The sequence below is a fragment of the Triturus cristatus genome, chromosome 5_2 (genome assembly GCF_964204655.1).
Source record: "Triturus cristatus chromosome 5_2, aTriCri1.1, whole genome shotgun sequence".
Lineage (NCBI taxonomy): Eukaryota > Metazoa > Chordata > Amphibia > Caudata > Salamandridae > Triturus > Triturus cristatus.
Window position 1 is genome coordinate 11,549,087 of NC_140588.1, and position 27,824 is coordinate 11,576,910.

At 46.5% G+C, this 27,824-nt stretch overlaps 1 protein-coding gene across 1 annotated transcript in view; it reads left to right on the forward strand.

Annotated features, from left to right (window-relative positions):
• Positions 1-27,824, forward strand: part of DNAH5 (dynein axonemal heavy chain 5) — a 5,853,083-nt gene that overhangs the window by 5,380,080 nt on the left and 445,179 nt on the right. Inside the window, exon 74 of the mRNA XM_085606747.1 lies at positions 14,542-14,745. Within this exon, the coding sequence (XP_085462873.1) occupies positions 14,542-14,745 (204 nt within the window). The remainder of the gene's footprint in view (positions 1-14,541; positions 14,746-27,824) is intronic.

The following is a 27,824-nucleotide window of genomic DNA, read 5'->3' on the forward strand; positions in this document are numbered from 1 at the left end:
GGGACATGATTCTAGTGAGGGTGTGGTGTGTGCACCTACCTACACTAGTTGTATCTACTAAACCTCTCTAGTAGTTGTAGTCAGGGTGTGTTACTCCCTACAACCACTAAGTCCAGTAGGACTTAAGTATTATAATGCATGTTATATGTACCTAAACAATATCTGTGTGATCTTTCAATTTAGTATCTCAAGATTACAATGGTATTACAACAGCAAGCTCAGATCCCAACCGCTGCTCACCAATGTGAGAAGTTGGCCTGATGTATGATGTCACTAGTTCTAGTGTACACCTTATATCAGTCCAAATACCCTTATGGTGATTGGTTGTAAAGTCAACCTTATAGACCAGCTTTCCTAGTGGTAGCATGGACAAGAGCAGTCTTAGGCTAAACTCTGAATGGCATGTGAAGCCAGCTGTGATACCATATATAATCCCTTGAATACCAAATGAAAGGACACCACAACAGATATATATATAAAATAAAGTGTATTTATTCTAGTCAAACCCTCAGCACTCTTTATGAGATTAGAGGTAAGTACAACACAGTCTTATTTAAGCATACATTAAGTCACACAGGTAAGTAATACAGTTAGGCCCTAGGGGCCACGCAAACCATATACTAAGTAAGGGGTATAAGGACCATTGTCACGGAAATAGGATAGGCCTAGGCCTAGGGAATCGCTGGGGCTACACTACACTAGCAACAGTTAGGAAGTGGGAGGCCCACGGGATTCAGGTGCAGAGTGGAAACACTCACGCGTAATGCGTATAGTCGATAGAAATAGTACAGTTTAGATATAAACAGTTTAAGGACACTTCTGAAGCAGCTAGAGAGTCGAGACTCGGAAACTAGATCCTAGGATAGTCACTACCCTTGTGAGCACCGAAGTACCCAAGTTACCTAGCCCACGGGCTGCGGGTGCATAGGTGTGAACTTGCGTCGGGTTTCGTCGTGGACTTCTGTGGATGCCTGAAGGAAAGTTGCTGACAGGCAGTCAGTGAAGAGTGTCCGGTGGATCCCAAGGCTGGGATCAAGAAGAGAGGAGACCTGCAAGCAGAAGGGACAGAGTCAAGGTCACTAGCCAGTGACCACGTGGAACCAGGAAGGAACCAGGCGATGTCGTGAAGATTGCAGGTGAAGGTGAAGCTGGTCGCTGCAGCCACGAGGACCAGGGAACGTCGAGGATGACCAGGACCATGAGGCGAGCTGTCCCACGAAGGCTCTTGCTGTCGGCGGCGTCGAAGTTGGACTAGGACTCACCAAGCCTTGGCAAGCGGAACCCACGAAGAACGGAGGACTTGCTTCTGGTGCAGACCAGGAAGGTCTGGGGTGCTTCTCTTTTTCAAAGAAGCAGGAGCCAGTCTGGAGGAGCCAAACCAGCGGTGAAGATTTCGGGATGCGTCGTCACAAAGGCCACTAGCCAGCGGGCAAGCAACCGGACATACGCGGCAAGCAGGAAAATGCAGAAGGGCCCCACGCAGGACTCGTGGAGTGTGGGGGGCTGATCTTCGGTGCAGATGGTGCTTGGGGTGGGGGCTTCTCAATCCCTGGTGCACAACTTCGAGGGTGCCTCAGAAGCTGCGCTTGAAGATACTAGCCACTTTTCCCAGGTAGCCGGTCCCACGTCTCTCGTCCCCTCCACGGATCTCAGCTCGGCTGTGGATGTGGATCAGGGTCGGAGAAGTCTGGAAGTCAAGGCTCTGGTCGGGCTCTGCAGTCGGTCCCTCGTAGAACTTTAGCAAAGCAAAGGGTAGTCTCTTGATGGTGCCTGTTTGCACAGGGTAGCCATTCTTTGGCCACAAGGGAGATTCTTCAGTCTTCTTCTTTCGTCGAATGTCGAAGGTCCAGAGTTTCTGTTCAAGTTGCAGGTTCAGGATAATCTAATCTCCTGGGGCCCAGCTACCACTCTTATCCAAATCTGGGGGGCTGGGTTACCTGCTAGGTCACGCCTTATGGGTGGGACCTGGGAGGGGGGTGGTTACACCCCCTTCCCTTTGTCCAGTTTCGCACCAGGACTGGGGCTGGAGTGCCCCAGCACCGGTTTGAACTGGACTATGCACGGGACACCTTGTGTGCCCCAGGCATGTCTCATTCTATTCATCCCTCCCTGCCCCAATACACTAAGGCCTGTCTGGGGTGGTGCTCGCACCTCCCAAGGCAGGAAACCTATTGTCCAAGCCTCCCTTGCCGGGATCACTCCCAGCAGCAGGAGGTCAGACTCGTGTCTGTGACAGCAGCATCCATTTTGTGATGCTGGGGCTCTGGTTAACTTTAACCGGGTAAGTAGGTTACAACATGTCTTCTCCCTCTAGAAGGGAGGGATAATATCCTCATCCCCAGAAATGGGATGGGGGTATTATTCCAAAGTGTTAGACACCTTACACGACATGTTTTGATAAAGCCAAACCATAGTTACCATAACCGTTTAAGATTATAAGGCACTTTAAGAGTATATGGTAGGCTATATCATAGAACAGCGATAAGGACATGGTTCCGAAAGCTGCAGACAGGCTCAGCTCATGCTAGAGCACCATCTCACATGTTACCAAGCACTCTGCCTCCAGGATTGTTAAGGCCTGCCATAGGAGTGGCTGATAGGTACACATGTGTCTATATGTAAGTTAGGTATAGGAATACTACACCTAAGCAAGGGGTGATTACACGACCTTGCCCCAGCTGAGTGATCAGCCAGTTGTGTCATAATGGAAGGCCAGGCCAGGGGTGGCATAATACATGCTGCAGCCCTTGGTAGGCCTAGGGTACACCTATGCCCTGGGTACCTAGGGTACACTGTACAGGGGCCTATAAGGTGATCCTATCCAAATGGGTTATGCACCTAAAGTACATAGTATCAATTTAGAGAGAGAACAGCAGGGCTGTGGGTCTGATTAGCAGGCCCACAGCCACATCTAAGTCGAAAACCAGTAAAGCAAAAGCAAAAAGTGGGGGTGAACATAGAAAGCAGACCCTACTCTCCTACAGTATAGTGTAGCCCCAGCGATTCCCTAGGCCTATCCTATTTCCGTGACAGTGGTCCTTATACCACTTACTTAGTATGTGGTTTGCGTGGCCCCTAGGGCCTAACTGTATTATTTACCTGTGTGACTTAATCTATGCTTGAATAAGACTGTGTTGTACTTACCTCGAATCTCATAAAGAGTGCTGAGGGTTTGACTAGAATAAATACACTTTATTTTATATATATATCTGATGTGGTGTCCTTTCATTTGGTATTCAAGGGGTTACAAATGGTATAACAGCTGGCTTCACATGCCATTCAGAGTTTAGCCTAAGACTGCTCTTGTCCATGCTACCACTAGGATAGCTGGTCTATAAGGTTGACTTTACAACCAATCACCATAAGGGTTGTTTGGACTGATACAAGGTGTACGTTAGAATTAGTGACATCATATATCAGGCCAACTTCTCACAGCGTCATCTGCGGCTCTGCGTCCGTCATCGGCGTCGTGATCGCCGGGATGACATCGTCAGAGTACTTAGATGCCGCCCTCGCACGCTGACATCAGTTCTTCTTTTTTCCGCGCCAGTAAGCGCAGATCCGGGAAGAGCATACCCTTTAGTCACTTTTTGACTAAACTTTTTGAACTTTTTTGGTTCATCTTTCGAGTCGACCTCGACTCCTGGTGCCGGTAGGGATGCCCGGTTTCAAGCCGTGCGACGCCTGTAACCGACTGATGTCGGTTACAGATCACCACCGTCGGTGTCTCTACTGCCTTGGGGCCGACCATGATGCCGAGTCGTGCCCCAACTGCCGGTCCTTGACCTCGAAGGCTAGGCGGGAGCGGTCCCGCAAGCTCCTCGAGATCCGGCAGTCGTTCCGCGCCGCTCAAGGTCCCGGTCGAGGAGGAGGTCGAGGGACCGGTCGCAGAGCCGCAGCCATCACCGCTCGTCGGGTTCGAAGTCCTCGCATTCAGGTAAGTCGAGGCACAGTAAGAAGAAGTCGAAGAAGCGACATCGCTCTTCTGACTCCCCTTGCCGGTCGCTCGACTCAGCTGAGGGTTCGGGAGGCACCACCCGCGTGGCTCCGTCGGAGCCGCAGAAGTCGCATCCAGCCCCATACCCTCCGGTCCCTGGGCCTAATGCGACTCCGGTCGAGATCCAGGACTTCCTCGTGGCCATGAGGAGTCTCGCCTCACCGTCGAGGCCTGCGGCGCGCCTTTGGGCCCGCAGGTCTGACTGGGAGGCCTAGTGAGCCGGCGGCTCCGGCGCCGTCGTCGACTTCGGTCCCGACGCCGCAGGCCCCCGTGGGATCCAGTCCTGGATCCCGGTTGATGCCGGTTGACCTTACGACCCCTCCGCCGACGCCGACCCCTATGGTGCCGCCCCCGGCGCCGTCTTCGGACGACGTCGTCCCCAGTTCCAGCCACGGTCCGGGTCCGGCGTCGGAGCGTCGCCGCCCGGTGCCGTCTCCGGCGCCGATGGATGAGCAATTCATCTACCGCCCGGCTCTGACCTTTCAGCCTGTCTATCAGGAGTCGAATGACGGGGACGACTGGGAGGGGTCTGAGGACCCTCTGGCACAGGAGTGCCAGTTTGATCAGGACTGGGCAGAAGAGCTGGGGGATGCCAGTGGTTTCGACACCTCCCCTGACTCTGGCTTCATCTCTCCTCCCTCCGTGGCTACGGAGGAGGGTGCTACCTATTCTCTGGTGCTGCGCAGGACTGCCGAAGCCCTTCATCTCGAGCTCCCTGCAGTGGCTGTGAGGACTAACCTCCTCACTCAAGTGCTGCAACCGCCAGTAAGCTCTTCAGAGCTTACTGGCGTTCAATGAATGCAGTTTAATGAAGACGATCTGATGGTCACCTGGTCCAAACCCTCCACAGTCACTCCTGTGGACCGGAACATGGCCCGGTGCCACCACCCTGCACCGGGTGACCCCAGCTTTCTGTCGGTGCACCCCACCCCTGAGAGCCTGGTTATCTTGGCCTCTACGTTCCAGACCGCCTTCCCGTCCGCTCCTCCGGATCGGGAATCCAAAAAGATATATCGTTACCGAAGGTAAGTAACTTGTTCATCTGAAAGAAACACGTTAGTTAGATTCCTTACCTTAGAATAGATACCCCAGAAATACCAACCCCGGTGGTGGGTCTGCGAACCAAGATCACACTAGGAAGTCCTGGAGAACGGAACGGCCAAAGAAGCCGTCTCTCTGGACTTGGCTGTCCAGGCAGTAATGCTTGGCAAACGTGTGCCGTGAGGCCCACGTTGCTGCCTGACAAATGTCCTGCAGAGGGACTCCCCATCCCAGGGCAGTAGTAGCTGCTGTGGCCCGAGTGGAATGGGCCTTCAGCCCCACAGGAGGTTCCTTCTTAGCCAAGGAATAACAGGCCTTAATGCACAAAACGACCCACCGAGAGATGGTCCGCTTGTGCACTGCCCGCCCCTTCTTAGCGCCCCCGTAGCCAACGAAGAGTTGGTCGTCCACCTGGAACTGTTTTGTGCGGTCCAGATAGAAGGAGAGTGGACATTTTGGGTCCAGACGGTGGAGCCTCTCTTCCTCTTTCGAGGGATGCGGAGGCGGAAAGAAGGTGGGCAATGTAACAGACTGGCCGATGTGAAAGGCAGTTACCACCTTAGGGAGAAAGGAAGGACGAGTCCTGAGAACAACCTTGTCCGGATGGACAGAGAGGAAAGGAGGCTTATAAGAAAGAGCCTGGAGCTCACTCACCCGTCTGGCAGAGGTGATGGCAACCAGGAAAGCAGTCTTAAGAGTCAGAAGACGAAGAGGACAATTATGAAGTGGCTTAAAAGGAGCGCACATCAGATAGGTTAACACCAGATTCAAGTCCCACTGAGGCATTACGAAAGGGACAGGAGGAAACATATGAGTAATGCCTTTAAAGAATCTAGCAACAACAGGGTACTTGAAAAGAGAAGGCTGATCAGGAAGCCTTAAGAAAGCAGAAACAGCTGATAAATATCCCTTGAGGGTACCCAGAGCAGAGCCCTGCTGGGCCAGGGAAAGAAGAAAGAGGATAACTTCTGAAAGAGTGGTGGAAAGGGGATCCACAGCCTTTGCTGTGCACCATGCCACAAATTTGTTCCACCGGCAGGCGTATACCGTTTTAGTGGAGGGACGCCTGGTTGCCAGAATGACATCACAGGCTTCAGGAGGCAAGTCAAATGGCATCAACTGTCACCGCTCAATCTCCACGCATGGAGGTGGGGGCTGGACAGGTTCGGGTGGAGGACCGTCCCCTGCTGCTGCGACAGAAGGTCCTCCTGAAGAGGCAGTCGAATCGGGGGATCGATTGATAGACTGAGTAGCTCGGGATACCAGTATCTTTGTGCCCAATCCGGAGCCACAAGGATGACTTGGACCTGGTTGTACCTGATCTTCTTCAGCACTCTGGGCAGAAGTGGTATAGGCGGAAAGGCGTACAACAGACCGCAACTCCACTCGCGACGAAAAGCGTCTCCGAGCGAATGCCGCCTTGGAAATTCCAACGTGCAGAACTGATAACATTGTGCGTTCTCTTCGGTGGTGAATAGATCTAACCAAGGCTCTCCCCACTGCCGAAAGAGGCCTTACGCCACGTCCGAGTTCAGACGCCAATCGTGATCCATCATGCACCGGCGGCTGAGTTTGTCCGACCTGGCGTTCAGAGAGCCCGCCAGGTGTTGAACCACCAGGGTGATGCCCTGATGTTCCAGCCATGTCCAGAGGCGCAGAGCCTCCTGACAAAAGGTTGACGACCCCACCCGTCCTGTTTGTTGCAATATCACATGGCGGTGGTGTTGTCCGTGAACACCTGCACTATATTTCCCCGAACAGAGGGAAGGAATGCCTTCAGTGCAAGGCGGATCGCCCGCAGCTCCAATAGGTTGATATGGATCCGGGACTCCGCTGGAGACCAGAGGCCTCTGATCTCCGCCTCTCCCATGTGGCCTCCCCATCCCAGGAGGGATGCATCCGTCACCACTACATGCTCCGGTTGGGGTAGGGAGAGAGATCTGCCACTGACCCAATCGCGGTCCATGAGCCACCACTGCAACTGCCTTGCAGTGCCCTCCGAGATCAGGACATGGTCGGACAGGTTGCCACGATGTTGAGCTCACTGGAACTTCAGGTCCCACTGCAGAGCCCGCATCCACCACCTGGCGTGATGTACCAGCAGGATGCAGGAGGCCATCAGACCCAGCAGCCACAGCACCAACCTGACCGAAACTCGGGATAAAGGCTGAAAGTTCGGAATCAGAGCCTGAATATCCCGTACCCGCTGTTCCGGAGGATAGACCCGAAACTGCGCCGAGTCCAGAACCGCTCCGATGAAAAGGAGCTTCTGGGAGGGACTCAGATGCGACTTCGGCACGTTGATGCAGGAGGTCGGCCGTAGTCTGGAGGTGGGAGACGACTGCCTGAGGCGAGCCCGCCTTCAACAACTAGTCGTCGAGATAGGGGAAGACTGGAACCCCTAATCTGCGCAGATGAGCTGCGACCACCGCCATCTCTTTTGTGAACACCCGAGGGGCACTGGTGAGGCCGAAGGGGAGCACGGTAAACTGAAAGTGCTCGTGGCCTACTGTGAACCGTAGGTAACGCCGGTGGGCCGGCAGGACGGGGATGTGGAAATAAGCGTCCTGCAAGTCCAACGCTACCATCCAGTCTCCAGGGTCTAGGGCAGCCAGAACCTGAGCTAAGGTGAGCATCTTGAATTCTCCTTCCGAAGGAAGGTGTTGACGCTCCTGAGGTCCAAGATAGGGCGTAGGCCCCCTTTGCCCTTCTTGGGAACCAGAAAGTAGTGGGAATAACAACCCCGACCTACTTCTGGGCCAGGAATGCGCTCGATGGCCCCCTTGGCCAAGAGGGCCGTAACTTCCTCCTGCAGAAGTTGCAAGTGATCCCCCAACATGCAGTGGTACTGCGGTGGCATGGCTGGAGGGGTCGCCTCGAAGGGGAGGGAGTAGCCCCTTCGGACGATTTGCAGCACTCACCTATCCGACATGATGGTACGCCAGTGGAGCAGGTGATGGCGAACCCTGCCTCCCACTGGCGTGGAGTGGGCCTGAAAGGTCGGACTAGGAAGGCTTTGAGGCAGATGCTGCTGGGGCAGATGTGGGCTGACCGGCTCTCTGTCCCCCTGCTCCACCTCGGCGGAATCCACGCCCGCGACCGCGTTGAGGCTGTTTCTGCAGCCTGTGGCTAGATAGACGTGTGGGGGCGCCCCTTCCTTGGCCACGAAAGGGTCGAAAAGCGGAAGTTTGCGGGCGCAGGCCGAGAGGCCCATGGACTTGGCCGTAGCCCTGGAGTCTTTAAAGCGCTCCAGCGCACTATCCGCTTTGTCGCCAAAAAGGCAACGGCCATCGAAGGGCATGTCCATGAGGGTGCTCTGGACATCCCCGGAGAAATTTGTGGATCTCTGTCAGGCGTGGTGACGAATCGCCACCGTCGTCGCAATCGCCCTACCTAGAGAGTCCATGGTGTCAAGCCCACATCGAATCTAGTAGCGTGCTGCATCCCGCCCCTCAGCAAGAGCCTGGGCGAGCCGTGTCCAGGCCTCCTCCAGACTCTGGGGCAGCACGTCCGCCACCGTATCCCACAAGGAGTGGGTGTAATGGTCCAAAAGGCATGCGGTGTTAATAGACCGCAACCCCAAACTGAGGGAGGAAAACAGCTTCTTCCCAAACTTCTTCCTAAGCTTAACTTTTCTGGTGGTCATACCAATATACACCAATGCACACGGACATGTGATCATATAAATGACCCCACTCGTGCTGCAATTGGTATGTGACTTTAGTATCCAAGGGGTGTGTAGTTTTCTTTGTGAACGGACAAACCGAACAGGTTTCCGAGCTGGAAGGAGGTGCCATGAGGGAGGAGCTCTGCAAGGTGCAGAGGGAGTATCTGTCTCTTGAGGGCCTACGGTACCAGGCCGAATCCCAGGCAGCTGGCGATGCCTCTGGTGATCACCTGATTTACTGGGAGAACGGTCTCCTGTATAGCGAGCATAAGGTTCCTGAGACTGGTGCAACCCATGTGTTGGTGGTCCACCAGTGCTACAGGGCCTTCCTACTGGAACTGAATCATGATGTACCCCTGGCAGGCCAACTAGGGAAGGGCAAGACGTTTGAAAGGCTTGTCACCCACTTACCCATTTAAGTTGATCACAGTGTATTTAGAATTTAACAAGTCTAGACTAAGGCATTGGTCTATCATCCCTTTGCTCTTTCTGAAGCCTTACTGAGCGTGTGATAAAATATTTATTTCTTGGACCCAGACCTCTAGTCTGTTCAAGAGAAATGCCCCATTAATTTGCGGTACTATAGAGTAGCAAAATAGGTCGGTAATTGTTTGGCATGGCCTTATCCCCCTTTTCAAAAATTGGAATAACTGTTTTTTTCTAGGATGAGGGAACGCCAAATCGGGCAATAATGTCACAAACATTAATAAGAAGAGGAGCCCATAATTATTGGTTAGTTAGAAAAAAATCTATCGGGGCCATGCGCTCTTGCTGCGCTGCATTGTTTCAGGGCAATCATTTTGTCCAGGGTAAAGGATAGATATTCTTCCGGTGCAGACACAGAAGGGCTTGATGACAAGGAAACAGCCACATTTTGTTGCCCAAAAACATCTCCAAAATAGAATACCCAGGCCTCCCAACTGACATGGGAATCAGTAGAAACCTCCGAATCATCTTTGAGAAATGGAGTGTTGATTATACTCCAAAAGTCCCTGCTGTTCTTAAGGACTGCCTCCTTAGTAAGGTTAGCCAAAGCCTCGTCTTTCAGTACCCCTAATTATTGGTTCTCGCTATTTCATACAAAAGCTTAGTCGTTTTACCATAGCTACATCTCTTGTTTTTTCTCTTAATGCTATATTCTTCAATGCCTTAGACCGGGCACCGTCAAACCAGCGAGTTATTCCCGGAGCCTTGTTGCCGGGTCAGTGTAATTCATTACGAATTTCAACTAGAATTCGTTCGAAAGCTTGGATTGTTTCATCGGTCATTGGGGTGTTTTTTTGTGTTTTTTTTTTTGCATCTTTTATATAGCGCGAACTCGACCCGAAGGTATTGGAGCGCTGTACATGAGCACCGTATTTACATTACATATTCAGGCACGGGGAGATTAAGTGATTTGCCTAGAATCACACGATGTGGACGCGACCTCGAGGCTCGAACCCTGGTTTCCTGCACCAAAGTCGGCAGTTTAAGCCGACAGACCACATCCTTCTCTAAGCAGATAGAAATTTCCCTTGAACATTTTCACAACAATACTACATATAAAATTGGGTGCGTCAACCTTACTCCATTTCAACACTATCCCATTTTTCAAAGCAATCAAAGATTTCGGGAATCTTTTCCTGATATATTGTCATTTCTAACTAATTCACATTTTCATTAAATCTGATCAGTCTGATAGGCATGTAGCACTTCTTTACATACAGGAATGTCAATCTGACCTTTTGTTTCTTTATTTTCCTTTGATCTTCTCTTTGATATGGTGTTTTCAAAAATATGTCTTCCTTATTTTTCCCCGGCACAGGTGTCATCAGTCTTTCAAGCTTTGGGTTGTTCCCATTAGCTTGGGTCACAGCATCTCAATTGGACGAAATTGGTATTTTTAATCATTGGTATGCTGAATAAACTATTGCAATAAATTGTTATTGATATTTTTCTTAATATTTCCCTTTTCTGTCACTGAGATCTATTTCTTTTCATACTGTCCTCATATTGTGATCATGTTAATCATTCCAGTCCTGCTGTATCACTTTTACAGCATGGTGTAATATTGATATCTTGGCCCTTAAAAAGCAACATGTTGTCGTGAAACGTGTTGGCCTAGGAAAGATGTTTTTTAATTTAATAAATTCGCTTATTGTACTAAAGAAATCTTTTTTTTTTCTCTGATAATACAAATGTAACCAATAGAGATTGACCTCAAATAAAGTCTGTGTTTGGTGTATTGCTTATACAGGACTGGAGTTTTTTTCCTGCAATCTCTAGTTGGAGGTCAATGTTAAACCCTTAGAGATCCTCCTTCCCTTTCCTCTTCCTTGTGATAAATGTTTGTTTTTGAAGAGTACGTTTTCCTATATTTAAATGTTTTCAACCATTTGTTATACTACACATTCTAGTATATCATGCTAAAATAATTTTCTGTATAATAAATGATTATTACAGCTGTTCATTTTGCTAGCTGTTTGCCAAAATGGCTTTACAAAATTTACAGATGCTACGCCTGTTGAAAGGAATCCTAACTAATGCATGCAGCGCCATCCAGTGGAGTTGCACAGGATTTGTGCTGCTTTATCTAAGGCATACAACTTGCATTTATGTTGTAGATCCTGTGAGCTGTGAGTCTGGGCAAATTACTCAATCGCCTCCCGCCTACCAAAAATGAATGTGTAATTGGGTAATGTAACTTGTGCTCATGTAAAGCGCTTAATAGCTTCCGGTCGAGTTTGCGCTGTATGGAAACTGCATAAAAAACAGGACTGGAGACTGCGCATCCCTAATCACCCGCAACGGAGACACTGCTGAATGTCTGCCACAGTACATGCTGAAATAAATGCATGCATACAAACATCCAAGGCACGAGTCGGGTATATGGATGGCGTCCACCCACTATTTTCACAGGGTTAACCACCTCCACCCTACCAAGAATTTGGGCCCCATTGAATAATGTGCTGAACTCATCCCGATGTAATTTCCAATACCGGGACACTTTCAGCAGTGACTGCACGTTGTCTGCTTTCCATCTGCAACAAGCAACAACGTGCAGGCCGGGACGGGCTTTCTTATTTTACATTCTTGCTGGGCCCATAACAAAGGCCAAATATGAGGGGTCATCAGGCCTCCTTTTGTTTGAGTCTCTTTGCTGGGAGCAGTCAGGAGCCTCACACCTGATGCAAATGAAGCAGAGGGGAAACAAAGGCTCACACCTTGTTAGCACTTCACACATACTTAAGAGAGGCAGCTTTTCACTTTGTTCAGTCCCTGTTTAGGAGATACACCTGCACTGTAGGAATGTCAGATGTGTTGGTCTTTCCCAGTATTTACATAAAACAAATTGCATTTATATAGAGCTTACTTTCCCTGAGGAGGCGTTGAAATAATTCAGGTACTACTATATTTTCTTCTTCAGCCCTACTCATTCCAATGCAGATTGTCAGAGCGCTTTACGTCAACATGTGCCTTTTACATGTGCAATGAAATATATAAGTTTGTAAATGAATGAACAAGATGTGTTACATAAAGCTGGGAGATAGCAAGGTGTAGAAGTCATATATCATCTTCCGTAGCTCACTGTGCTATTATCCTCGCAATGTGCTGAAACGTACTCCCGATAGACCTGCTAAACATACATGTGAGGGCTTTAGATCTGACTTCACTTCTTGTGATGCCACCTCCTGTAAAGTCATTGCTTGTGATGCCACTCTTTCTATGATGTCAATTCCTGTGATGCCATGTATGATGTCATGTGCCGTGATGTCACGCACCGTGATGTTACTCGCTGCGATGTCGCTTGCATACTGCCTAACCAGGTTAGTACCCCCCCTTCTTTTTTAAGACTTATGGCCTGCATACATCTGTGAGCAGAGTTTTGTTTTCAATAGTTGTGGTCTCTTGGGATCTAATTTTATGAATTCCCTGTCATTCACCTACTCTCTGTTTGTATGTATGCACGCACATTGTGGCAGCCGAGGAGCACACGGAGATTAGCATTTTCTGTTATAGTCATTAATGAACACTACGCTACATACCATCTTTAGGATCATTTATAGCTCCTGGAAAGGAAGATCCTATAAATTGCAGAGTTTACATTTATTATTTTATTTAAGTGACCGATTCATTTAAATTTGAGGTATTTCTGTGACGTTAGCTTCCCGTACCCCTCTACCAAAGGAACACCATGCACAGGCCATACTAACTGTAGCCTCCCACCCATGTCACTGTCAGGCGAACATTGGAACTATTCCCCAACAGAAGAAGTGCCTCGCCGGGCCTGTATCCTGCTGCCGTTTATTTGCTAAGCAGTGTCTGCCAGGCGAGATGAGGCACTGTGGAAAACAAACAAACACATCAAATACAATAATGACATAAACAGACACATCATCCTAGGGCAGCTAGGGGAGCAACGTGAATTTCATCAGTAATGCTGCTTAGGCAGTCTGCAGGCACAAGTAGCACACTTTCTGGCTCCTTTTGGAAAGCTGTCACTAGCTCTGATGCTTTCTGGTTGAAATGCAAATTGAGGAGTTTGATGTTTGTCTTGTTTAACACAACTTTAGTATAACCATGTCGGTACCAGTAGCATTGGAGAGAGGGTGTGGCATTACACCAGAGCTTCCAACTTTGGAACTGAATGAAAATGAATGAATGAATGAAAACATGTAATGCTCAATTACTTAAAATCATTTCAATTTCCCGAATGTGTACAAACACTTAAAATCATTACAATTTTATACAAACACATTGAGCTAAGTTAAAATAGAATTTACCACATACTGGTACTTACATTTTTAGGTTCCGCCTGTACAGCCTATGCACTGTGCTTGTAAAATCTATTGTATTAAATATAAATCTTAAAAAAGGCTTGCATCCTGCCCTCGCTTTTCATTGGTTCCCGTGCTAGCCACTTACTTTTACTCCGTTTTTCTTGGCTGTAGCCTGTTGTTCCTGGTGTGCTTCTGTTATTAGTTACTTTGTTACTTTTGTTACATGGAATTTCACAGGTTATTTATTTAATTATTTAATTTACGTATTATAAAAATGTATTCTGCTGCACAACACTTACATACCTTTTATCCTGCACACTCACCCACCGTTTACTCTGCCCAGTCACCCTGACATTGCCCAGGCAGTCGGAGACTGCTCACCCACCACTCACACAGTTCTGACTCTGCACTCATACACCATTAACATACCTCACCCAGTATTCACATTTCTCTCACCTCCACCCACACCTCTCACCCTCCACCCACACCTCTCACCCTGAACTCAAACTGCTCATCCTGCACTTATACTATTGACATACCGCTCACCCTATACTCACACACCTCTTACCTTGTACGGGGTAGCATCTTTCACTCTGTACACTCACACAATTCTCTTACTGCAATGAACACACATCAATCACCATGCATTCAGGCACTTTCACCCTGCATTCATTTATCAACCTTCATTCATGTACCATTCACCCTGCACAGAGAGCACTCACACCATTCTCCCTGTGCTCATACACTGCTCCCACACCTCTTATTATTAATCCCATTAGGCGAAACCTAATGCATTTACCAGTGCTTGTTTTTCTTACAGTTTATGTATATTTGGTTGTCCTTAAAATTGTGATGTAATCTTTTCTATGTTAAATTTTATGTTAACTGTTCAAATGTTGTGTTCAAAGGGTGTGGGTAATGTATTTTTTTTTATGAAGATTTTTATTTTCTTTAGAGCAGTACAGAATAACATTTGAGTATACACTTTTCTCATAGCATAGAACAGTACAACACATGATATCACAATCAGTCCCTTGAAATCACCTGTAATGTTTGTTTTGATTTATAATTTTCAGGGTGTTTCCTGGAATACTGTGCGCTATATGATTGGTGAGATCCAGTACGGAGGTCGAGTCACTGATGACTATGATAAAACTCTGCTGAACACATTTGCAAAAGTTTGGTTTAGCGAAAACATGTTTGGCCAAGAATTTTGCTTTTACAAAGGATACAACATTCCCAAATGTGCCACAGTGGACCAGTATCTTCAGCACATTCAGGTTGGTTACCTAGTTTTGTTGTATATTGGCCAATTGCGTTTTTTTCCAGCCTCTGCATGTTTCACAGTAACATTGAATAATATTGTTTTTTCCAAAACGTGCGTCGGTAGAGTACCCACTACAAATGTTGAGCACACCCATAAGGTTGGAACACTGTGGGCCCGATTCACAGAACTAACTTAAGACAAAATCCTAAACTTACTACTTTTGGTATTCACAGAAGTTAGGATTTTGTCTTAAGACAAACTTAAGACAGACTTAAGACAATCTTAAGACAGACTTAAGTTAGGATTTTGTCTTAAGTCTGTTTTAAGTCTGTCTTAAGTTTGTCTTAAGTCTGTCTTAAGTTTGTCTTAAGACAAACTTAAGACAAAATCCTAACTTCTGTGAATACCAAAAGTAGTAAGTTTAGGATTTTGTCTTAAGTTAGTTCTGTGAATCGGCCCCTTTGATAGGTCACTAAAATGGCACTGTAGTTTCCACCGTAACGTATCAAGTACTCATATATCAAACAAGGTAGTGAAGTTTGAATGGAAATGGGCAAGAAACATTCCATATGTTTAAGGGCAGGAAAGCAGAGGGATGTTCTTCAAGGCCTTGATGTGAACGGTCGAAAGTGAGTTGTGCCTTTACACATTTACTGTACCCTTAGAATTGTGAATCTTATTCTTTGATAACAAACATACTTCTTGTAAATTACAAAAGCCACAATTTTCCTAGCCATTGACCTGGAAGTTTTCTAAATCTCTTAAAATGACAAACTATAAACAAATGCTAATTTCAAGTCAACAAGTCCGTGATATTCAACAGCAATAAGAGGTAGCAAGCAATCACAGTAAGGAAATCTTTAAAATTGTCAAAGATTTCTCTACCCAGAGCGCGGTGGGAATTTCGTTTTACCCCCTCTTCTGCTTGGGTAAACCACATTGCAGACTACTTCCGTAATAAAATCTGTACCATTCAAAAGTATTTTACCACGCTATCTCCTGTCAAGGAAGATAGTGTGGGGCCTCTTAGTCTTGCCAGTCCTGGTACTAGTTCCTCCTTCACTCAATGTCCTCCTATCTCTTTAGAGAAATATCTTGAAATTATGAACTCCTTGAAGTCGGGTTCCCCTTCAGACCCCTGCTCAGCAAAAATGCTGTCTGCCATTGCAGAGACCCTAAATCCAGCCATCAACTTGGTTTTGAATTCGTCACTTAAAGAGGGGCTGGTCCATAGTCGCTGGAAAATGGCCAATATGATTCCCCTACTGAAGAAACCCTCTGCAGATTGACAGTAGCCTCCAATTACAGGCCTATTTCATTATTACCCTTCTTTTCTAAAGCTCAAGAAAAGTATGTTAATTTGGTCTCCCCCTTCGCGGCTCCCATCATACCTATGAAGGTGTGGTCCCGCAGGGGTCTATCATAAGCCTGTCACTGTTTAACATTTATATGGATCCTCTCGCACTTCTAGCTGAGTCCCACGGTGCTAGGATAGTGTCATATGATGATGACACTCAACTGTTGTTTACGTGCGACAAAGGCTCTGGTTTTACAGGCGAGGAGATCAACACCTGTCTTACGGAGGTTTTCTCTTTTTTGCGGCTTAATCAACTAAAGTGCAACCCAGAAAAATCAGAAATTATCTTTTTTGGTTGCCCGTCTTGTGAATCATGGCACCAATGGTGGCCTCTGGATATGTCCCTTCCTATTGCTCATGTCGGCATTGTGAAGAACTTAGGGGTCAAGCTAGACAATACCCTAACAATGAAAGCCCAAATCCAGACCGTGGTGGGCTCATGCTTCGCCATGTTGAAAGTGTTAAAAAAAAAAGTCTTCCTTTGCTATCGGCCGAGTACTGGAAGACAGTAGTCCAAGCCTTGATTACATCCAGGTTAGACTGTGTTAATATCTTGTACCTGGGCCTTCCTGAGTATTTATTGAACCATCTGCAGGTGGCTCAAAATGAAGCGGCTAGAGCCATTCTTATGGTAGGTCCCAGAGCACACATGACAATCCACCTGAGGGCATTACATTGGCTTCCGGTACGTAAGAGGATCCAGTTTAAAGCACTGGTTCTAGCTTTTTGGGCCTTTCATGGCACAGGGGCCGTGTATCTTAGGAGAAGGGTCCAACCCTACATGCCGCAACGGGCTCTGAGGCCCTCTGGCCAGTCATTAATGCACATTCCCAAGTTTGCCCGTTCTCGTATAGGCGGTCGCTCGTTTCAAGTGCTGGCCGCCTGCTCGTGGAACGGACTGCCTCCCTATCTTAGGCAGGTCCAGGACCTGATGACTTTCAGAATACAGCTTAGAACCTGGCTTTTCCAGCAGTAATTCTTTGTTCAGCCGTGGCTTGTTTTGTGAGCTCCGTTTCCTGACTTTCGGTGGTCCATTGTCAGCGCCGAGACACTCTGTGGAGTAGCCGTGCGCTTTACAAGTACCCAATTTCAGTTCTTGTAAAAGGGTCCAGGGCTTTGCTCTGTGAAATGTGTTGCTTGTTAAGTTACACTACTTCACTTAATACCAAGTCCTTTTAAGCAGTGTACCAAAAATTGTTTTGATTTATGTGTACATCTCTGTATTTAACTATAATATATGGGAGCTTGCTTCCAGAACCCTTTTAAGAGGGCACGGGCCCGCAGGGGCTACTGGGCTCAACCATGGTGGTTAAGGCCTTTTACTCCTGATGTTCCCGGGGCTAGCCTTACTGTACAGTAGGGTCCCCTTGTGCAGTTGACCGTCAGTTAGGCCTGGGAGGAGCTCATGGATTGCACCCAGTTCTGCGGAGTTCTGCAACCGGACGAGTATTGCTCGGCCACTGAACCAGCACAATGATTGTCTTTTTGAATCTGTCAGCAGGTGCAGAGTTTCCTGGAGCTCATGGCCACTGGGGATCATAGAGTAACAATTGCAAAACAGAGGGGTTTGACTTCATGCACTCCTTTTTATCATCTTTTTTCCTTGAAGTTTTATTCCATTTTTGATTCGATTGCGTGCTAGCCCGGAAAAACGTGGTTTGCCCTATTCCACGTGGGTAATAGTATCTTTCAAAATGGGGGCGACGTCTCACCCCGACCGGACGCACAGCGTACACAAAGCATGACTTTGATACCATAGTATCCATTTTCCACATTTTATTCAAATTTCTTCCAACTTAAACCTTGTAATCCTTGGTACATCTTGTCACATGAGAGACATCTTATGTTTTATAGTCCTTAACAACTGCAAACATGCCAATCCAGGCCTTATTTTGTAGCGCGGTACATAAGTATTTCCCATTCATTGATCCACATAACCCAATGCATTTCGGGCCTCCGTTCGGCCCTTCGTCAGGGGTACTCTACAATTTAAAAACATAGTTGTCAAAAAACGTGTCTTTAAATCAATGCATCACATCAAAATTTACGTTGAATTGTTTTGTTTTTAACCTCATATGTATTAACGTTTTCCCGCTAATAGTAACCCTAAAGTTACTCCTACATTGATGCCCACTGCCATCTCCCCTATACTCACATATAAACCCTTAAATGTATCTCAATCCAGTCACAAACCCCCTTCAAAAGCAAGTTGTTGCCTACCAACTAAAACACCCCAAGCTGTTACCTGCTGATTTAACTTCCATGCACGTCTCTCAGTTCAAACGCCAACCTCCCTCTACTGCATGCTTTCCTAAATCTGTGTTTTAACACCTGTGCTCAATTGGGACCCTCCTTCTTTCATCACTTCCTTCGTTAACCCTGTGTCTCCCTTTGTATAAGGCTATTGCCTGCATATGCCTCAACAGACTTTCGTAGTTCAGAACAGCAAAAATTGTTTCTGAAAAGTAACCACCACTTTATCTGGCCCTGGTGATCTTTCAACTTATCAAAGTACCACCACTCATGTAAATCTGCTGGTTGTAATATAAACCGGAAGACTGATAAACTACATGTCCCAACATCCACTGCTGTTACCCACCTAAAGTGTGACTGTGCCGAGTGTATCACCCTGATTGATCTACTCATTTACCGTGCTGCGCATCTATCCTGACTGCCCCGCCCACCCTTAGTTGACCAGAACGTTAATACTATGCAGATCCACATTTTGCGTTTACATAAACAAATATGCTTATTCAACGTGCGCACGTCAACGTGCGTGTTGATAGATCCGTCTTGAGTTTAAATACAGTTCATTTAGCTTAAAAATTGCACAATTCAAAGGAACATTGTTTGGGAATGAGTTCTTTATCCAGTCTCTCTTGTGACATAAGATCCATTTTCTTCGCTGACCGTAATGGGTGCAATTCGTCGCAGGGCAAATAGTAATAATTGCAAAACAGAGGGGTTTGACTTCATGCACTCCTTTTTATCATCTTTTTTCCTTGAAGTTTTATTCCATTTTTGATTCGATTGCGTGCTAGCCCGGAAAAACGTGGTTTGCCCTATTCCACGTGGGTAATAGTATCTTTCAAAATGGGGGCGACGTCTCACCCCGACCGGACGCACAGCGTACACAAAGCATGACTTTGATGCCATAGTATCCATTTTCCACATTTTATTCAAATTTCTTCCAACTTAAACCTTGTAATCCTTGGTACATCTTGTCACATGAGAGACATCTTATGTTTTATAGTCCTTAACAACTGCAAACATGCCAATCCAGGCCTTATTTTGTAGCGCGGTACATAAGTATTTCCCATTCATTGATCCACATAACCCAATGCATTTCGGGCCTCCGTTCGGCCCTTCGTCAGGGGTACTCTACAATTTAAAAACATAGTTGTCAAAAAACGTGTCTTTAAATCAATGCATCACATCAAAATTTACGTTGAATTGTTTTGTTTTTAACCTCATATGTATTAACGTTTTCCCGCTAATAGTAACCCTAAAGTTACTCCTACATTGATGCCCACTGCCATCTCCCCTATACTCACATATAAACCCTTAAATGTATCTCAATCCAGTCACAAACCCCCTTCAAAAGCAAGTTGTTGCCTACCAACTAAAACACCCCAAGCTGTTACCTGCTGATTTAACTTCCATGCACGTCTCTCAGTTCAAACGCCAACCTCCCTCTACTGCATGCTTTCCTAAATCTGTGTTTTAACACCTGTGCTCAATTGGGACCCTCCTTCTTTCATCACTTCCTTCGTTAACCCTGTGTCTCCCTTTGTATAAGGCTATTGCCTGCATATGCCTCAACAGACTTTAAAAGTGGTGGTTACTTTTCAGAAACAATTTTTGCTGTTCTGAACTACGAAAGTCTGTTGAGGCATATGCAGGCAATAGCCTTATACAAAGGGAGACACAGGGTTAACGAAGGAAGTGATGAAAGAAGGAGGGTCCCAATTAAGCACAGGTGTTAAAACACAGATTTAGGAAAGCATGCAGTAGAGGGAGGTTGGCGTTTGAACTGAGAGACGTGCATGGAAGTTAAATCAGCAGGTAACAGCTTGGGGTGTTTTAGTTGGTAGGCAACAACTTGCTTTTGAAGGGGGTTTGTGACTGGATTGAGATACATTTAAGGGTTTATATGTGAGTATAGGGGAGATGGCAGTGGGCATCAATGTAGGAGTAACTTTAGGGTTACTATTAGCGGGAAAACGTTAATACATATGAGGTTAAAAACAAAACAATTCAACGTAAATTTTGATGTGATGCATTGATTTAAAGACACGTTTTTTGACAACTATGTTTTTAAATTGTAGAGTACCCCTGACGAAGGGCCGAACGGAGGCCCGAAATGCATTGGGTTATGTGGATCAATGAATGGGAAATACTTATGTACCGCGCTACAAAATAAGGCCTGGATTGGCATGTTTGCAGTTGTTAAGGACTATAAAACATAAGATGTCTCTCATGTGACAAGATGTACCAAGGATTACAAGGTTTAAGTTGGAAGAAATTTGAATAAAATGTGGAAAATGGATACTATGGCATCAAAGTCATGCTTTGTGTACGCTGTGCGTCCGGTCGGGGTGAGACGTCGCCCCCATTTTGAAAGATACTATTACCCACGTGGAATAGGGCAAACCACGTTTTTCCGGGCTAGCACGCAATCGAATCAAAAATGGAATAAAACTTCAAGGAAAAAAGATGATAAAAAGGAGTGCATGAAGTCAAACCCCTCTGTTTTGCAATTATTACTATTTGCCCTGCGACGAATTGCACCCATTACGGTCAGCGAAGAAAATGGATCTTATGTCACAAGAGAGACTGGATAAAGAACTCATTCCCAAACAATGTTCCTTTGAATTGTGCAATTTTTAAGCTAAATGAACTGTATTTAAACTCAAGACGGATCTATCAACACGCACGTTGACGTGCGCACGTTGAATAAGCATATTTGTTTATGTAAACGCAAAATGTGGATCTGCATAGTATTAACGTTCTGGTCAACTAAGGGTGGGCGGGGCAGTCAGGATAGATGCGCAGCACGGTAAATGAGTAGATCAATCAGGGTGATACACTCGGCACAGTCACACTTTAGGTGGGTAACAGCAGTGGATGTTGGGACATGTAGTTTATCAGTCTTCCGGTTTATATTACAACCAGCAGATTTACATGAGTGGTGGTACTTTGATAAGTTGAAAGATCACTAGGGCCAGATAAAGTGGTGGTTACTTTTCAGAAACAATTTTTGCTGTTCTGAACTACGAAAGTCTGTTGAGGCATATGCAGGCAATAGCCTTATACAAAGGGAGACACAGGGTTAACGAAGGAAGTGATGAAAGAAGGAGGGTCCCAATTGAGCACAGGTGTTAAAACACAGATTTAGGAAAGCATGCAGTAGAGGGAGGTTGGCGTTTGAACTGAGAGACGTGCATGGAAGTTAAATCAGCAGGTAACAACTTGGGGTGTTTTAGTTGGTAGGCAACAACTTGCTTTTGAAGGGGGTTTGTGACTGGATTGAGATACATTTAAGGGTTTATATGTGAGTATAGGGGAGATGGCAGTGGGCATCAATGTAGGAGTAACTTTAGGGTTACTATTAGCGGGAAAACGTTAATACATATGAGGTTAAAAACAAAACAATTCAACGTAAATTTTGATGTGATGCATTGATTTAAAGACACGTTTTTTGACAACTATGTTTTTAAATTGTAGAGTACCCCTGACGAAGGGCCGAACGGAGGCCCGAAATGCATTGGGTTATGTGGATCAATGAATGGGAAATACTTATGTACCGCGCTACAAAATAAGGCCTGGATTGGCATGTTTGCAGTTGTTAAGGACTATAAAACATAAGATGTCTCTCATGTGACAAGATGTACCAAGGATTACAAGGTTTAAGTTGGAAGAAATTTGAATAAAATGTGGAAAATGGATACTATGGCATCAAAGTCATGCTTTGTGTACGCTGTGCGTCCGGTCGGGGTGAGACGTCGCCCCCATTTTGAAAGATCATAGAGTAACAGCATACCGCCACCCCGCCTCTTTCCAAGGACTGATTTCAATTAGCTCCACCTGAGGCATGACACTGGGCCTGCTTTGATTTTGAGTTACTGGGTTTCCCTGTCATGGTACATCAGGGCCCTTCGGGGGCCAGTACCAGGCTTCAACCTTCTTCCCACATTGTGGTTTTAAATTTACAGCGACTTCTCGTAACAAGGTGTCAGCTGGAGAGCCATAGTAACTGACCAGGGTAAAGTAAACATTCCTTGCGGATGTACCCTTAGCCGGCTGGGGTCACATGAACATAGAAGCCCACTCGCTATCACCCTTTCTCCACAGTGCGGTTCTCTGCCATTGGAAGGGTTCAAGTGCATCACAGCCAGGGCTCGAGTCGTGGGTACACCCGGGTGGATGGCGTCCGTCCACTATTTTCACAGAGTGGACGCCGTCCACCCTGCCAAGAAGTTGAGCCCCACTAAAATATATGCTGAATTCGTCCCGGTGTTATTTGCAAACACCGGGACACATTCTGCAGCGCCTGCACATTGTTATATGGCCAGGTACTACCTAGACCCCCTCCTCCCTTATCAATAACAAGATAATAACATGAGAGGATTTTGGATTAGGGGGTCGTAAAGCCCCGGCCGTATTTATTTACATAAAATATTTAAAACAAAATTAATATACAATATTTACACAATACGCAGAAAACCATTACATTTACATTGCTTCATTGATAGGTACAGATGTCAGATGGCTAACCTTAACATATCTCTAATACAAAGGTATTTATATCCGAAACTAAGCATACCATAATCAATAATCATAATATAACATTTCATTTTTCTGCGTATCCTATTTTGAGCCTACGGCAAGGTCAATAAGTGCTGCCAGATCCTTATCTAATTATGCCCGCCCTCCAACCGGGGTGCGCAGGCACAGGGGGCCCGTTCACCGTGAGGGTACTTCCCCCCAGGTCACCCCCATACACCAGTCCCTCTAATGTACATAAGTCATACACCGTATGCTCTCAGGAGATGTAAATAAAAGAACAGGCCGGCATGGGTGCATACTTCAGTGAAATATGCAGAACGCCCATAATAGAGGTTCCACAATATGGAGCGGCTAAAGGCAGGCCTCCACCCACGCAGCACTTCAGTGAAATGTGGAAAGCGCATGTAAAGGGAGGCTTCCGAATATGGAGCTGTTCGCAAACACTTACAGCTCCCTGCGCACACTGCTCACTTCAATTGGGCGTAGAGAAATAACGGATTGGGCCGCCAAGCAAGCATCTCCATGAAATGGATGCTTTACAACACGGAGCTGTTTACAAACACCCCGTGCCTCTCACAAACCTCTCCAATGTGGTGTAAACAAAGGAGGCGGCCTCCGCACGTGCAGCACTCATTGAAATGTGGAGAGCGCACTTCAGGGAGGTTTCTAACATGGAGCTGTTTACAAACACGCAACAGCTCTCTGCACAGCACCTAGCTGGGTGTAAACAAAAAAGCAGGCCTCCACCCATGCAGTGAGTGCTTCAAGGAAATGTAGAGAGCACAGCTATAGGGAGGCTTCCAAATATGGAGCTGTTTGCAAATAAACATAGCTCACCGCACACACACTGTGTGTTCGCCAAGCCACTTCACTTGGGTGTAAACAAAAGGAGCAGGTTGCCACGCGTGCAGTGCTTGCATGAAATGTGGTGGGCTCCCGTGAAAGGACGCTCAAGAACAAGGAGCTGTTTCGGGATGGATACCTACTAAGCTGCATCAATGTAGTCGGTGCGCCCGCCCCCTCTCCTCACATGCACCAAAGCAGCAAGCCCTCACACACGTACTTTAAATCCTGCTTAAAGTTCAGTCACGCTAAACAAATTTCACATTGAAATGTCTCAATAACAGGACGTGCGCTCTCTTTGCCTAGAACCCAGCCCCATGGCCACCTGCAATATTTACGGAAACGTATATTATGAATGGGACTTCACAATCACCAAGGAGAGTGCATAATAGAAGGAGCCATCCCCCAAGCGCGCTTGCTAAAAAATGCGCACTTCCCTCAGCTGTGTCCCACTGCAAGACAAGCCAATCAATGCGAACAGCTATGTGACGCAACACACAATCCTGCGGAGGGAGCGGGAATACTTACACTCCGGTCCCCGCTGTCCCAACGTTGATAGGGCTGCCCGCTACTCAGCAAGCCTCCGGCTGGAATCCTCCTCCGTTTGTGCTGCAAGGACAGCTGCTCTTTCTCTTGAATACAGCTACTGGATGCGCCCCTGCTTCTCCGCTCTGCCGTAACTCCTCCTTCTGCCGCGATTCTCGAGTTAAGAGCCCGACTCTTCGAAAGCCGCCTCCACGAATAACCCAGGGCCGATCGATCCCCGAACCGAGCTCCAACACCTGAAAAACAAAACAGAAATTAAAATACAGCCTCCTAGCGAGGCCGGTATGACTAATGGCAGGCTGAGGGAGCGGCGAGCAAAGAGGCTGACTCCGCCGCTCCCCAGCCTTTTATTGCCAAGATCACAGCCAGGCCAGTTCTAACCGGCCTGGCATTACCCAAAACGCGTGACCCGGAAGTGCTTTCGATCACTTCCGGGTCACGCCCAGGACTATGACCAATTAGTGGCGAGGCGCGCCTGTCGCGTCATCACTGCGCGCGACAGGCCCGCCCCTACATGTTCATCGGGGGCCGGCATGACCGCCATACCTTCGGCGTGGCCGATGCCGGCCCCGCCTTTCTATCTGCTTTCGATCGCAACAACGTGCATGCTCGGACGGGGCTTTCTTAGTTCGGACTACTTTACACGCAAAAAGTAGAGGCCTTAATAGCACACCATTAGTCTTATTAAAGTCCTGGTTAGGTATATTTTACCCTTGGGTATAAATAAGCCCAATTCTCAAGCAAAAAAAGGTTGCAAGATCTATTCATAAGAAACAAGAATCCAGAGAGGTTGATCCATGTCGATTGGAAGTCTTTATTTTCACAATGTAAATCTTTAAAATTCCTAGCACACAATTTAGCCGACGTGTTTCGTCTTTACACAGACTTTTTCAAGGCATCACGAATGAAAGCAGCAATCCAAAATCGGAATCACGCCTCTTCACAATGCACATCCGCCCTTAGTTCAAAAAGTTAATGATGGCCGGACAGCAATGCAAGAGTAAATATCTCATTGGTATAGAATCCTTAATAGTCTTCCAGTGGTACTAAACACAGTCACCTTATGATAAAATAATCAATCACATCACGGTATAGTAGTACTTGTCTTGTGGTAAATAATTTAATTACCGGTACTTAATTTGATGCGGAAAATCTATAATAATAGCTCAGTAAAATAAGAGGCAGAATCCGTGGTATTAGAGGTTCGGAACGGGCTTTATTCCAAAATCAATTCGAATTGAGGACTCCATATTCCATCACCACGAAGGTTCAGGAAGTGAAGGACAATACTTTATTGACAGATAATCATATTTATAGAAGAGGCATTATAGTGAAACAGATGCAGGAGGCGTAACAGTTGATAACAGAGATAGAAACATACATGCGTAACTAAAATGGGTGTAACTAGGCGTAACTAAAGAACGTCATTAGGTATGATGTCACAAATGGGTGGTTCCATGAAAGAATTTCGCAATGTCAGCAGAAATACTTGGCAGAGATGCGCGCGCAGCAGCATGACGTGTGATTGACGTGCAACTAGGGGGTGAAGGGGACTTGACATTTAGCTCTACATGTGGAGACAGAAGTCTGGGGTTATGTCAACCTAATCCCAAATCATATCTAACATCCTATGTTTAAAGAACTATGTTATCCAAAAGGAAAGGTCTCTCGAACAAAATCTATTCTATACTGACTGTGAGTGCGTGTACAAGCGTCTAAGTGTCTACATGAGATGCAAGGGCAGAAATCTTCCATAGTAACAGGGCTATGAATTACTTGCATAAAGACAGAGAAGCCGGGCCCTTTGCTCGGTAGCTGGAAGAATGTTTACTTAAACTACTAGACAGGAATGCATTGGATGGGGAGCGGAGCAGAGCAGATAATCTTGAAGGTGAAATACAGTTTTTGGCAGGCAGACAGGCCGACAGGCCGAGTCAGGCACCGTTAGCCGCGCAGGGAGTAGGACAAAGTTCATGGATACAGATGCGAGCTCAGACTGGAGCTTTCAGAGGCAGAAGGCAGGAAAAGGCTTAATGGCAGAATCAGGGCCTACTCGCCTGGACTGTAAAATGGCATAAATGAACCATATAAAGCCGGTGGCCTTTCATACTTAGGAATAGAATATCCGGCCCATTCATGGCGGATCTGAAAGAGGACATGTTGACGGTGGACGCACATGTGTTTGCGTCTTCATAACTGGAACTGGAGGAAACAGACATGTACTTGTGATTTATACATGAAACCGTTGGGGTCCAAGATAGGGGACATAACTGATCATAAAAATCCATATTTCCACATTCCCTCCTTGTCCCCTACTTGCCCTTAAGAGATATCAATCTTCATCAATCCGTCGATCTGTTCATATAGCATCATTTGTTCTTCTTTCTTCTTCCGGGATGAATGAAATCTTGGTGGTGGAATACACGATGTGGCACACAGACCACAAATCGCTGGCCCACATTGTAGACATAAGCAGCAACTGAATAGTATGAGAAAGCCAATACCTAGGAAGGAGAGCATTCTCCATCCCCAGGCTGACAACACGCCCCAGAACCAACCGGACCAAGTCCAGGTGCCTGGATTCTGGTGTATCTGGCTTACAATCTTATGAAGGCGAGTTATGGCTTTATATACAGACGGCGAATTTTCTGGTATGAAAATGCAACAACTTGATCCGATGACCCTACAAGCTCCGCCCCTATCGGCCAGGATGACGTCAAGGACAAGACGATTTTGAAGCACAACAATCCGCATAGCAGACTGCTCTTCTGTTAAATTGCCTAAGGCGGAAATAGTTTCGTTCACTACTGCTTCAAGGGTTCTGGTTAATCTACGTATCAGCTTACTATTAGTAACTGTACCTATATAAGGAAAGAAACCTTTATTGAAATCTGTGTATTTTTCCCATGCTGTTTCAGTGTAATCGACGATTGGGAGATCTCTCTGCTGTCTATTGTGTACTAAATGAGTATTTCTGTGATAATCAGGAGGAGCTAGGAAAACAGGTGGCAAAAGGAATCCGATGTAGCAGGTACCATCCCAATCTAGAGGCAGACGTGTATATGCAGTCTGACCACATACGAAGTAGGAATGGCGAGAAGCTCTAAATGTAGACTTGCCTTGATCACTGAATTCTATTACAGTGGTGCATCTACTATGGCCCATATGTATGGAACCATTCTTTCTTACACACAATTCACCTTTAACTGGAAATACTGACATAGCGGGCAAAATTGGTGCAGCTTCGGATTCAACATTCAGGATCATGAGATTAAGCGTGAAATTACCTAATCCGTATACTTCATTTTCTAGATCAGTTCCTGTTCTTTTGGGAAGTCCCTCCTTGTTAGGGTAGCAGACTTTAAGCAAAACTAAGTTCAGGTTTCCCCATACCCAGTTGTCTTGATAAACTGCGGAATTCGAATCTAGGGAATTAATTAAACTAAACCATGCTCCACAGGAGCCATTGTGTGTGAACGGATATGGAAAGAGAGGCAGAATTCCCTTATAGTTCTGATAGGGAGGGAGTCGGCCACATATCCAACAATTTGTAGCAT